This window comes from Penicillium verrucosum (assembly GCF_028828655.1).
Source record: "Penicillium verrucosum strain IBT 35672 chromosome Unknown utg000001l_segment0_segment0, whole genome shotgun sequence".
NCBI lineage: Eukaryota > Fungi > Ascomycota > Eurotiomycetes > Eurotiales > Aspergillaceae > Penicillium > Penicillium verrucosum.
The window spans coordinates 587,998-600,563 of NW_026643210.1; the positions used below are offsets into that span (position 1 = coordinate 587,998).

The window sequence follows — 12,566 nt, forward strand, 5'->3', positions numbered from 1 at the left end:
AAACAAATTAAAACTACAATGTTAATAGCAAGAGAGACCAAAATGTCTCTAAAGCTCCTGACTCGAAATGGCATTCGCAGTCAGCCCATAACCACAGCTCGCATCGTCCCCGCACGGAGGTGGAGTAGCTCCATCTCGCAGCTGCCGGGGTCAGACAGGTGATCGCTTCAAGGGCAACCTCTTTTTTTTTTTTTTTGGAAATGCTGACAATATGTTGATTTGTTTAGTGTTCAATTCCCCGGAGCTGTGAACAGCAAATTCACATCGGATATGGCCTTCCTCAAAGCCTCGGATCTGCCCGCTATCCCTACCTACCGAGTGATGGACTCGGACGGTTACCAGGTTGATAAGACGAGACCAGCACCCGATGTTACAAATGAGGAGGTCTTGACGTGGTACAAAAACATGCTTTCTGGTTAGTTAGCGCCCGCTTGATATGATATATCAAGTAGCTGACTTTTGGCATGCAGTAAGCGTTATGGACGTAGTTATGTTCGAGGCACAACGACAGGGTCGCCTGAGTTTCTACATGGTATGTTCAATTCGTCAAGAGTTAGAATGAGGACATGGCTTATCTGACGGGCTACCCGTAGGTTTCCGCCGGCGAAGAAGGCATCACAGTTGGATCTGCCGCAGCACTAACGCCAGATGATGTGGTCTTTGCACAATACCGCGAAGCCGGTGTATTTCAACAACGTGGATTCACACTAAAGAACTTCATGAGCCAACTCTTTGCCAATTGTAATGATACAGGCCGTGGTCGAAATATGCCAGTCCACTACGGACAGAACTACCCTCGCATGGTCAGTACCCCTACCTCCTGACTCCAACAACATACTTTTCCTGATCTCACACACCCAACAGCACACAATATCATCACCATTAGCCACACAAATCCCTCAAGCTGCCGGAGCAGCCTACGCCCTGAAACTCCAAGACCTCCAAAACCCAAACCGGGATCCACGCATTGTAGCCTGCTATTTCGGCGAAGGAGCCGCCAGCGAAGGCGATTTCCACGCCGCACTGAACATCGCCGCAACAAGGTCCTGCCCGGTCGTATTCATATGCCGAAACAACGGCTACGCAATCTCAACGCCAACACTAGAGCAGTACCGAGGCGATGGAATCGCCAGCCGCGGCGTGGGATACGGCATCGACACGATCCGTGTAGATGGCAACGACGTCTTCGCTGTAAACGAAGCAATGAGAGAGGCGCGTCGACTTGCCCTAAGTGAGGGCGGTCGACCTGTACTGATCGAAGCCATGAGCTATCGTGTCTCGCACCACAGTACCAGCGACGACAGCTTTGCGTACCGCGCGCGCGTCGAGGTTGAGGATTGGAAACGTCGTGATAATCCTATTATCCGGCTGCGGAAGTGGCTTGAGAATCAGGGGATTTGGAGCGAGGAACAAGAGAAGCAGACGCGGGATGAGATGCGGAAGGCGGTGTTGAAGGAATTTGGTGAGGCCGAACAGGAGAAGAAGCCTTCGCTTAGGGAGGCTTTTACGGATGTTTATGAGGAGATCACTGAGGAGCAGAGGGAACAGATGGCGGAGCTTAAGCGCATCTTGGAGACTTATCCTGATGAGTATGATCTGCGGCCGTATAAGGATGGCATTAATGGTTTGAATTGAGAGGGTTTGTCTCTACAAAATATATATGCGATCCTTGGGGATGTTAGAACGTTATGTTAAATACGAGGGCTATATCCATATAGATTCCAGTGATGTTCTGATAAAGGATGTTTTGTCATGATGCTTATTGAATACTCCGACTACATTCGTTTATGAGATCTCCCTCTGCGCCTAGCACTCCGACTTTGCGCAACAGCAACAGCAACAGCAACCTTGGGCACAGTGGAGAGACTCATATAGTTATCATCTGAGGCCAGATAAATAGCACCGAGCCCCATATCCTTCGCCAACCGAACAACATGATCAACATTGGCATCCCTAGGCGTCTGATTCAAAATAACAGCACTCTTTTCATAATGATCAGGCGTCGAGAAATGCTCATGAGGAGCCAGAGCCACCCAATTATCATAAGTATTCTCATACTCGACGATAAAGTCCGCCGCCGCAAACCACTTGCCAACATCAGCCGCGAGCTTGACGCCAGGGTTGAAGATGACGGTGTTTAAGCCGCTGCTCTTGGAATTCCTCGACAAGTTCTCGAAATAGGGGAGCTTGCTCGGATCTTCGCCGTTGGCTGCCTCGTCGAAGAAGATGCCGGAAAGGCGTATATTCTTCCCTGTGTAGGTGGCCCATTTGGCGTAGGCAGCGATGTCCTTTTCGACTTCGGAGCTGGATCGCGTGCCTTGTTTTGTGTGGGTGTAGCCTATTACGTTGGCGTTGGCATAGCTGTTTAGCTTCGCGATGGCCGTTATGAAGACTTCTTCTGGGTATACTGTGTCGCCGGGACCCGTGGATGGGTTGATAATTAGGTAGAATGGGATTGAGGGGTGGGCTGCGATTGAGTCGTAGATTGTATTCCATGCATCTATGCCGGGCCAGGCGTATAGTGGTACTAGTAGGCCGGTTGATATGACGGTTGAGGCTAGTGTAAGCACGGTAGCTATGATAGGAAGTAGTAGGAACATCGTTGGATATGGTGGGCTGAACGTGAGGAAGTCAACGAATGAATATAGCACCCAAGGAAGCCAACGATATATAAATTAGCGCAAGGAAGAGGGAAATAGGACAAACAAGACAGGAAATGGTATACTGAGTGAGCAATGCACGCTTTATACACCTAGGCATGTCGAGAGACTCGGGAAATAATATCCTATGGGAAGAAAGGGATCGGATAGCGACAGCAGAGTCAAAGATCAGCCTCAATCTCTATTGTTTCCTGGTCAAAAGTAGCAAGAGACCTAAAATGACACCAACCAGCCACATGTTTCAAGAGCCAGACTTCTTGGACACGAGGTAAATGGTTCATTCGCCCTGAATAGCCAAATAGGCCTCGTGTGATACCAAGAATGAGCTACTGTCGGATCCCTTCGGAGGAATGAGCCCTCATTAAATGTCTGGACGTGATTGAAATGTACAAAGTAGAGGAATGTGGAAGAGGTCCAGCCCTGGCGGAGTCAGTAATAGTAGATCTCCTAGAATATTCCCCCTTGATCTGTAGATATGGATGTTTTGAGCCATGTTAGACGATGCAAATCGGAATTCGGATATATTGCTCACTTGTAAAAGATTCAATGTAGTGAACGAGCCATGTCTCAGACCTGACGAATTGACTGGCAGATTTAGGTGCAATATATATCACACTCAAGGACTAGTAACAGTCAATTCCGGGGATGTTTCAATGTTCACTTGGGGTCAAGGGGTCTCTTGGATTCGAAATCTCTTTGCTCATTGCGTCTCAAGTGCAGTATTGAGGATGGGCCTAGAAAGTGCATGTTTTAACGAAAGTGTTGGAAACCAGATGACTAGGACTACGTATAGACAGACAAATAGTTATAATGTTTACAATGATTCATTCAGGCTCAGATAGATAATGATACAGAACGGACGTGAGCGCCGTGAAATACCACCATCCGGGGTATCATGCAAATCCATATGTACACGCACAAAAATTCCAAGTCCACCCAGAAATACGCCATTGCGAAAAGGACTGACAGCTCCGATCCAAGATAGAGTCAATGGCTGATTACAGCTCCGAACCAGCAGAAAAGTTCAATGCCTGCTGCTGAAGCTTCTTGTTACGTCGAAGCAAAGCTGCGAACTTCTTATCCAGCGAATCCATTTCTTTCCGGGTAAGCTCGAGGTCCTTCTGAGAACGACCAGAGAGATCCTTCAGCTCCTCGTTGGTCAAGCCGGCAACGTCGTCGAGGGTTGGGTTGGTACTGACCATGCCCGGGTTGCCCAGCATGTGCTGCGCGGTAACAGCAGCGAAGGAGCGAACAGCGGCAGGGGTGGTGTTAAGAAATTCTGCCGAGTTGGCGACGGCCCAATCATGGTTGCGGGTGCTGTCTGCCTCCATGGCCGAGAGGACGTTAGGTGGGATCACAGATTCCGCCGCCTCAAGAGAAGAGGATGGAGACGTGGCACCCAGGCGAGTGGACATGTCGTCAACCCAGCAGATGTTGAACTTTTCTGGGTTCGCGAAAAGTGCTTCCAGACCTCCACTGGGATTGCTTGCGTCGTCTCCAATCATGAAAGGATCGGAGATACTGGCCATGTTCTTCTCCAGCTCAAGGTACCGCTCTTCCTCTTCTGGCTCGAGATGGCGCAGGACACAACCGCGGGGCGTGATCAGGCATCGAGTCTTGAGGAAATCATCGCCAATTCGAACGGGCTCTCCACGAAGCAGGGTTTTCCGATCCTCCTCGGTCAACTCGTTGGGACACTGGAGATAATCGTAGTCCTCCGCAGTGCATTTCATGTCGGTGCGATGGCTGAGGTTGGTAGGGTTGAAGAGAGAAGTTTTGTTGAGGTTAAGTTCGCCGGACTTGTGCATCTCAGCGAGCAACTCGTGAAGAGGCTTAGTTCGTTCCACGAAAAGATCCTTGATTGCCCTTCCGAGGGCCTCGGAGTCCTTGACCAACTGTCCAACTGTATTGTTTGAACGCCATGGCTCTACGGGGATTTCCTTCTGAACAGGTGGCTCTTCGACAGGGGGGAGGAGTAGGCTCCCTGGCAGGCTTGATCTCCTTGGCTTTCACTTTCTTCGTGGTAGTATCCACCTTGGGTTCGGCCTTGACTGGGGAAACGCTCGCTGGTTTCACAGGGCTCGCTTTTTCGGGGGCACTAGCAGCGGGTGCATCGGCTGTGCTCACAGTGGCTGTGGGGGCTTTCTTAGTCTTACGCTTTCGCCCCATGATAGGCGCTTGGACAGGCTCCTCATTCACATGTGCAGTTTCGACCTTCTTAGCCTCGGCCTCCTTCGCCTTCTGCTTCCGCTCCTTCTTGACCTGGCTCTTGGTCATGGAGCGAACGGGGGCGGAGCCGATACGAGTAGAAGCAGGAGGGGAATTGGCACGGGAAGCGGAGGTGGAAGGATAGTAATCAGCTTCCCATCCCATATCAGCAGGAGTGTCAGGGACGCTGGTTGACGAGATACTCTGTCTCCTAGAGCGGGACCTGGTACCTCCAGCGACAGAAGCGGGCACAGAGGGTACGGTGATAATGGGAGGAGTTTCTGGCTTTGGGGTTTCTACCACACGCAGAACACGAGGCTGGCGAGTAGCAGGGGAGTCAGAAAGGCGGGATGCCATGGTTTGGGGTGTGTCAGGTCGAGACCCGATTACAGAGACAGAGCCAGGAGGTGGAACCTGCTCAGTCTTGACGGATAGGGGTAGCGGGGAGCCAAAATCGAGTGGGCTGCCTTTGGTAGTGGCAGAACTCGGCTGCGACTGGTGTGTAGCCTTGGCAGGTGAATCTTTGAAATCAGCTCCAATGTTGAACTCACTCTTGCGTTGGGTACGAGGCTTGCTCGCGGACTTTTGCACGGGCGACCCAAAGGAGATTTGAGAAGCGTCCTTCACGCGGCTTGATGTCAAAGGTCCACCCACGGTGAGCTCAGGACTTAGAAGGCGAGAGGGGCTGTCAACACGGCTCTGCGATGGGCTGTTCAGCCGCGAAATGCTGGGCGTCAATCCAGGTGGGAGAATCGGGACAGGAGACGAAGGTTTAGAGGAGCTGTGTTCCTGGAATACAGAAGACGAGGGATGAGCATGGGGTAAAGGCAGTCCAGGTGGCAGACTCGGAGTTCCAGCACGAGCGGCTGACTCGCCAGGTAACTGAGACTTCAAAAACCCAAAGCTATCAACAGGTCGTCGATCCTTGGACTGATCTCCAAGAGGAGGAAAGTCCTCATTTACTAGAGCATTGAGTCAGCGAATCTTCAAGGAGCAAAATGTGGCGATGTGGGTGGTCAGATGAGGGTGAGGTAAAGATCAGATCGAAATCGCTTCAGACGATGGTGAGGACTATGCAGCAGCAGCACGACTAAGCGAAGATACAAAAAAGACCACGAGATAATTACATGATGGGCATCCCCCGGACCAGCAACAGTGAAGGACAGGGCGTCTATGTAAACGGCGGCTGTGAGGAAACTGATTTCGAATAAGACCCTTTTCGGCTTGTGGTATCAGGGTAGGGAGATCTTAACGTACATTAATCCATAATAAACATCTGTGGTCTTCAAGACACAGCAGATCATATAATGGAAGTCCGGATGCCAAAAAAAAAAAAAAAAGTAGAAAGGGAATACACAGCCGCCGAATACAAAGGGACACCGGAACACACGCCCGTATGTCCATGGAATGCGACGACACCTGGAACGAGCCAGAGAAAACATGCAAGAAATAGATAGCAATTGAAGCAGACAGGGAAAGACCCTAGTACGCCAGGTGAACGTCCAGCCATTGCATAAATCAGACCTGCCAGTCTGACCGCGAATAAAACAGAAATGAACAAATGCAAGGCCTCCATGTCGAGGGGGAAAAAGAAAGGGAATTGATATCATGTCATCAAGATAAATCAGGCCCATCAAGGGAAGGTCATAGCGAAGAAGCGAGGAAAATGCAGGAAATCAAATCACGGGAACAAGAGGTTAAAGGGAAAAGCATAGGGATTCACCACCGACTGATGCCACCACCATACACCATCGAGGGGTTGTACCCACCTTGACCCTGACTCCCGTACAACGCCTGCCCAGCAGTAGCATTCGCACCGACTTGATGCATTCTCGCCTGCAAAATGCTCGGGTCCGCAAGATCTACTACACCACCTCCACCGGAGGAAGTGTTAGCGTGTCTGTGCTTCTTCCCCTTCTTCTTCTGCTTCTGTGGGCCACCGGAATCAGGCATTACGCCCGCTTGGGGCCCATAGAAGGAGCTGAGAAGGCCATTGACAGGAGTCATGGGGGGCGGGGTATTGTGCTGTTGAAGAAAAGGGAACATGAACTCACGCTTAGCTGCCTCTTGGCCCTGTAAACCACCAACATTCGTACCAGTTCGCCCACGTAGTAGTTCGCGCATTAGCTCGGGAGTCGGATCTTGCTTTCCTCCATTACCACCAACCCCAGAGGTGAAACCATGTCCTTGCGCGAACATTCCACCACCACTAATCGGAGGGGTACCGGCCGTCTTCAATCCCGGCGGGGGACCCTGCACACCACTGGCATAGAAACCGCTTGCTGCAAGACCGTGTTGAGGGCTTGGGGCAGAAAGAGGGTTGGGAGATGAAGATTGCATTTGACCCAACATGCGAGCATTAGGCATATTCTTAGAACCGACATCATTTGCAAAGGAGAATCGGGAAGACTGTCGGTTCTGTGCTGCCTGCAGCGCATTGAACTGTGCGATCTGATTCTGGGCGAGGCCTTGGCGGACTTGGGCGGCTTGGTCCAGACCGGCGGAGCTGAGAGGGTCAGCCAGACCAGCTTGTTGATTACCGGCGGACTTGAGTAGCATCAACTGCTGTTGCTGCAAGGGAGTTAAGCTTCGTCCAGCGAGGTTCAAGCCTTGGAATTGATGGCTAGTCGCAGAGACAGGGGATCCAACAGTTGAGTTGTCTGCAGTGTCCTGCTGTGAAGGCGGCTGGATAGCACCGTGAGACTCCCGGGTCTGGCGATTGCGCGGGGGATTTACTTCCTCTGGCTCACCACCTAGCTGGAGGCTACCGGCTTCACGGCTATCTTCCTCGGCTGCAACAGATTGGAGCAACTCGTGCTCGCGGCTCAGACGCTCATGTTCGACTTTCTCGCGCATTGCTCTGCGCTTGACGCCACCATATGGGTCGATGAAAGATGGGTAATCGTTGATTAACTTGACCTCTTCCGCACTCAATTCGGCCGTGCTGAAAGAGAACTTGAAATCCGGAGAGTTGATATCCTTAAGCAAACTGTCAAATGGCGATGGCAGCTTCGGAGGTTGAGGCGCACGGCGAGGACGCGGTTGCGGGGCGGGAGATTGAGGATCAACCTGGGAGATCGATTGTGGGGCTTCTTGGGAAATCGGAGACGGCTTCTCTGCTCGCTTCGGTTCTTCAACTGGGGTCGCCACATTGACACTGGCGGGTCGTGGGCTATTAATGGAGGCTTGGCTGCCAGTGAGACTAGTCCTCCTGGTTCGGTGGATAGCAACATCTTTGTTAGCCCAACTGGCGGTTGATGGCAGAGCCGGGCCATCTGGTATCCCGGTGCGACTACTGATTGAGTCATCCTTGCTCGGTTGCCGGCGCATAGGATGGGCGATGGGTTGAGCGGACCTCACGTGAGAGGGGGTAGGTGGGAGATTTGGGCGTTGGGTGGAAATCGTGTTCATAGATGAGAGGTCCTGGCGGCTGTAACTGTCGCTATCCTCCCCAGTCTCGTGCAAGAAAGTGCAGTTCCGATTATTGCACTGCTCATTGCGAAGGAAGGAGGAGCAATATTTAGTTGTTCCGTATTGCGCCCTAAGCACCCGATCGCCATTTCCAGAACCGTCCACGGCGTTGATGCACATCGCAGCATCAACTTTGCGTGAGAAAGTCACGTAAACACCAATTCCCTGGTTAGGGTTGCCGCCGGGCTTAGCCTTGCTGACCACGATCTTTTCAATCTCGCCATATTGACCGAAATATTCCCGTCCACGAAGCGTTTGAAGGAGTTGATTTTCGTCTCGGATCGTAGGGTTGAGGCCGATGACGTAGACCAAGTTCTTTTGGACAACACGGACACCGGCCAAGTTCTTCCGACTGGAAGCCTCGATTTCACGCTTTTCGGCCTCCTTCTTTTTCGCAGCAGCCGCCTTGCGGTGCTTCAGCGCCAAATCTGCCTTGAACCTAAACACAGTAGGTTAGTTGGGATGTGGCGAACATATCACAGAGGATGGGTCGACTCACTCCTCAACGTCAGGAATCTTGTACTGGATAGTACTTTCATCGTATCCGCGTCGACAGTTGGGGCATCGTCCTTCCTCATTCTGCGTTTTAATGTTATTGTAGCAGAATTGGCAAATCTATAAAACGAAGGTCACATGTTAGGTCTGGAACAGGAGACAAAAGACAAGCGATCTCTCCCCATCACAACGAAGCGAGCAGTGGCAGAGTCGCGTCAAGGATTATGATCAGAGCTTACCTGATATCCACAAGGACACGGTTTAAAATTCTTATCGGAGAGATCGAACTCTTCAATGCACAGGGGGCTGTGGGGTGATTAGTACACAGATCGCGCGGGTTAAATGAGCATCAAGGCGTACCAGAACTCGTCATCGTCGTCGATGACGGAATCGATCAATGAAAGACTGGACATGGTTGCGGGGAATACGGTGACAACCGGAGAGGGACACAAGATCTCAAACGCCGACACCTGATTAAATCGGACAAGAAACTGTGAAAATAAAAGAAGTGCGCTGCCCTGTAAAGTGTAGAAAGACGAACGGCGATTAGATATTTGAGGAGGAGCGAGAATAAGAGAGAGCAAAAGACAGGGTGGAGATGATTGATAGAAGAGGGTGAACGGGGAGAAGAAGGAAGGAAATTGTGAAGCGCGGCTTCATTTTGCTGGCATTGCCCGATTGAGTTTAGCGTATGCCCAACACGTGACCAAAAGTGCTCGACCACTCTAAACCTTCACAATCCGACTTACGTGCCTTCGTCCCCTCCTCCCGTTGCATCTGCCATTGCTCCCTCTACACAATGGCCTCCGCACGCTCTTTGATGCGCCTGGGTTCTGGACGCTCTGTGGCATTCGCCACGAGGTCCATGGCCACCCGCACCTTTTCCTCCGCCTCCCTTCAGTGTGCCCCCAAGGCCTCGACAGCACCGGGCCCGGAACCTGAGAACATGCGCCAGGCGCAGCGCCCGCGTATGTGCAATGGACCAGCCGAAAGATAGGATACAATTGAGCTAACCGAACCGTGTTTTGCCAGCCTCGGGACCCCTACGTGCCCCCGTGGTCAACCCTACCGACAAGTACCAGCCCATGGCCGACAGCCTCCACGCCTATGGGCAGTACGTTATGTCTTGCCTGCCCAAATATATCCAGCAGTTCACAGTCTGGAAGGATGAGCTCACTGTTTACACCGCTCCCGCCGGTGTTGTTCCCGTCATGAGCTTCCTCAAGAACCACACTGCCGCCGAGTTCACCCAGATCTCCGATATCACAGGTGTCGACTTCCCCACCCGCGACCAGCGCTTTGAAGTCGTCTACAACCTGCTCAGCGTTCGCCACAACTCCCGTATCCGTGTCAAGACCTACGCGGATGAGGCCACCCCCGTGCCCAGTGTGACTGGTCTCTTCGAGGGTGCTCTGTGGTACGAGCGTGAGGTGTACGACATGTTCGGTGTGTTCTTCTCCGGACACCCTGATCTGCGCCGCATCATGACCGATTACGGTTTCGACGGCCACCCACTGCGCAAGGACTTCCCCTTGACCGGTTATACTGAGCTGCGCTACGACGAGGAGAAGAAGCGCATCGTTATTGAGCCCCTTGAGCTCACCCAGGCATTCCGCAACTTTGAGAGTGGCTCTACTGCCTGGGAGCCCGTGGGTGCGGGTCAGGACCGCACTCCCGAATCCGTAAGTCATATTTTCTTCCTTACTAAAAGACAATATCCTGACCTGTTCGACTATAGTTCAAGCTTCCGACCCCCAAGCCGGAGGAGAAGGAGGAAGAAAAGAAATAGAGAGGGTCTGTATGCGTATCATTTCCTTTGCCATGTTTGTATGTACATATCCGTCAGTGTTAATCGATGGTCTCTTTTTGCCCAAGCAATATATCCAGCAATGTAATGCACGTAGCAGTTAATTTGCGCGAGTCCAATCATAAAGCTAACCTACTATGACTCGTAGTAAACGTCTATTTTTTTCATAATCGGAATTCTACCTAGAAACATGTAGTCTGAAGTAGATATCAAACCGATTGATTCGCGATGGCCATTGCAAGCGTCTGTCTTGGCACCGGGATCCGCCCAAAAAAAAAAATTAAGCTACACCAACATCGGACGATCAACACGACCCTCGAAACTTTCCACGGTTTTTCTTTTGTCGACAAGCCATACATTCTTCGACTCCCCCATATCAATATCTGCCATCTCCATACAATCACACCACCGAAAAGATGCCCAAGCGCAAGCTCGAAGAAGTCAGCGGCCCCGCGCCCACGCGGTCCAGCGACACCCGCAAAATGTCCATTCACGGCACCCGGTTGACGCAAATGTTCGAGAACGGCGTATTGATGATCATGCGTGGTCTCAAGACATCGCGCGGCTTTGAGCGACAAAAGCTCAGTCGGCGAGAGAAGACAGCGAAGCAGCAAAAGGACGATAAGGCATTGGCGCGACTAAAGGAAGAAATCGAGACTTTGAAGGTATGCAGTTAATATTTACTATAGACAGCCAGCCGTACGGCTTTGGAGGGTATCCGCGCCCAGAAACTCGATTGCTAATATTCGGTCTAACAGGGTCTCGATTACCATGTCACATCCGAGCGATACCTCTTCAAACAACTTATCAGAACGAAGCGAATCGCAGAAACACGGACATTCGGAGAGTTTCAGGCCGTCAAGAACGTCTCTCAGGAGGGACCGAAGAGTACAGCGGAAGCCAATATCCTAGCACGACTATTCAAATCCACTCCAGTGCAGAAGGAAATGCCCGGGATTATGGCGGGCATTCGGAAACTACTTCGAATCGACGAGGCGCCGACTAGCAAAGCGGCAAAAGAGGCCAAGAAGAAGGATGCGCCAGCAAAGAAGGAACGGAAGGAAACCAGCGGATCGGAATCTGAATCAGAGACAGCGACGACAAAACCCCGGCGCGGCGAGCAGGTCTCCCGCCCCGCGGACGACATGGACATCTCCGGCTCAGAGGAATCCGGAGACGAAGACCTCTCGCAATTCAACTCGCGACTTGGACCGGGGTCAGATTCTGAAGCTGACTCGGAATCTGGCGACGAGGAAGACCTTGCCGCAGACGATATCTCTGATTCTATCTCCCGCTCCCCATCACCATCCTTCTCTGCGGACTCCCCGCCACCTAAGAAAGCAAAGGGAACCAAGGGTTCTACTGAAGCTTTGAAAACCACGACGTTCCTGCCGTCTCTAATGAACGGTGGTTACTGGTCTGGCTCGGAAGAAGCTTCTGATGAGGAAGATTCCGACAAGAAGCCTGTTCGTAAGAACCGAATGGGTCAACAGGCGCGTCGGGCTTTGTGGGAGAAGAAGTTTGGAGCTACTGCAAACCATGTCAAGCAGGAGCAGCTGGCTGCGAAGTATGGTGGTAGAGATAATGGTTGGGATACGAAGCGCGGTGCAACTGACGGTTCGCGAGGTGGAAGAGGAGGGAGAGGAGGCAGACGTGGTGGTTTTGGCAGTGGGCCTGCGCGGCCTCAGAGAGATGGTCCTGCTGGGCCTCACTCTGGGCAGCATTCTGGTGGCAAACCTAAAGGTGGTCCGCCTAAGGATGAGGGTCCATTGCATCCCTCTTGGGAGGCGAAGCGGAAGGCCAAGGAGCAGACGGCAGCTTCTTTCTCTGGAAAGAAGGTTACATTCGATTAGGGTTATGGGCATTATGTATATCTATCTATCAATGTTTGAGGTTCGTTACAAGCAAACGAGCAGATATTACGA

At 51.8% G+C, this 12,566-nt stretch overlaps 5 protein-coding genes across 5 annotated transcripts; 3 read left to right on the top strand and 2 right to left on the bottom strand.

Annotated features, from left to right (window-relative positions):
* Positions 1-18: 18 nt before the first annotated feature.
* N7516_000222 (thiamine pyrophosphate-dependent dehydrogenase E1 component subunit alpha) lies at positions 19-1,635 on the top strand (the record flags this gene model as incomplete). The annotated part of the gene is made up of 5 exons (XM_057212944.1): positions 19-158; positions 228-415; positions 471-532; positions 594-803; positions 865-1,635. The coding sequence occupies 5 exons, from the start codon at positions 19-21 to the stop codon at positions 1,633-1,635; spliced, it is 1,371 nt and encodes a 456-aa protein (XP_057074827.1).
* Positions 1,636-1,775: 140 nt separating this feature from the next.
* On the bottom strand, positions 1,776-2,600 carry N7516_000223 (spherulation-specific family 4 protein; the record flags this gene model as incomplete). The annotated part of the gene is made up of 1 exon (XM_057212945.1): positions 1,776-2,600. The coding sequence occupies one exon, from the start codon at positions 2,598-2,600 to the stop codon at positions 1,776-1,778; it is 825 nt and encodes a 274-aa protein (XP_057074828.1).
* A 1,058-nt stretch (positions 2,601-3,658) lies between these two features.
* On the bottom strand, positions 3,659-9,247 carry N7516_000224 (CCR4-NOT core ubiquitin-protein ligase subunit MOT2; the record flags this gene model as incomplete). Its single annotated transcript, XM_057212946.1, has 6 exons — positions 3,659-4,563; positions 4,625-5,830; positions 6,638-8,778; positions 8,839-8,954; positions 9,074-9,140; positions 9,195-9,247. The coding sequence occupies 6 exons, from the start codon at positions 9,245-9,247 to the stop codon at positions 3,659-3,661; spliced, it is 4,488 nt and encodes a 1,495-aa protein (XP_057074829.1).
* Positions 9,248-9,633: 386 nt separating this feature from the next.
* On the top strand, positions 9,634-10,623 carry N7516_000225 (complex I 30 kDa subunit family protein; the record flags this gene model as incomplete). Its single annotated transcript, XM_057212947.1, has 3 exons — positions 9,634-9,802; positions 9,867-10,516; positions 10,573-10,623. The coding sequence occupies 3 exons, from the start codon at positions 9,634-9,636 to the stop codon at positions 10,621-10,623; spliced, it is 870 nt and encodes a 289-aa protein (XP_057074830.1).
* Positions 10,624-11,057: 434 nt separating this feature from the next.
* N7516_000226 (BUD22 family protein) lies at positions 11,058-12,494 on the top strand (the record flags this gene model as incomplete). The annotated part of the gene is made up of 2 exons (XM_057212948.1): positions 11,058-11,306; positions 11,400-12,494. The coding sequence occupies 2 exons, from the start codon at positions 11,058-11,060 to the stop codon at positions 12,492-12,494; spliced, it is 1,344 nt and encodes a 447-aa protein (XP_057074831.1).
* Positions 12,495-12,566: the final 72 nt, after the last annotated feature.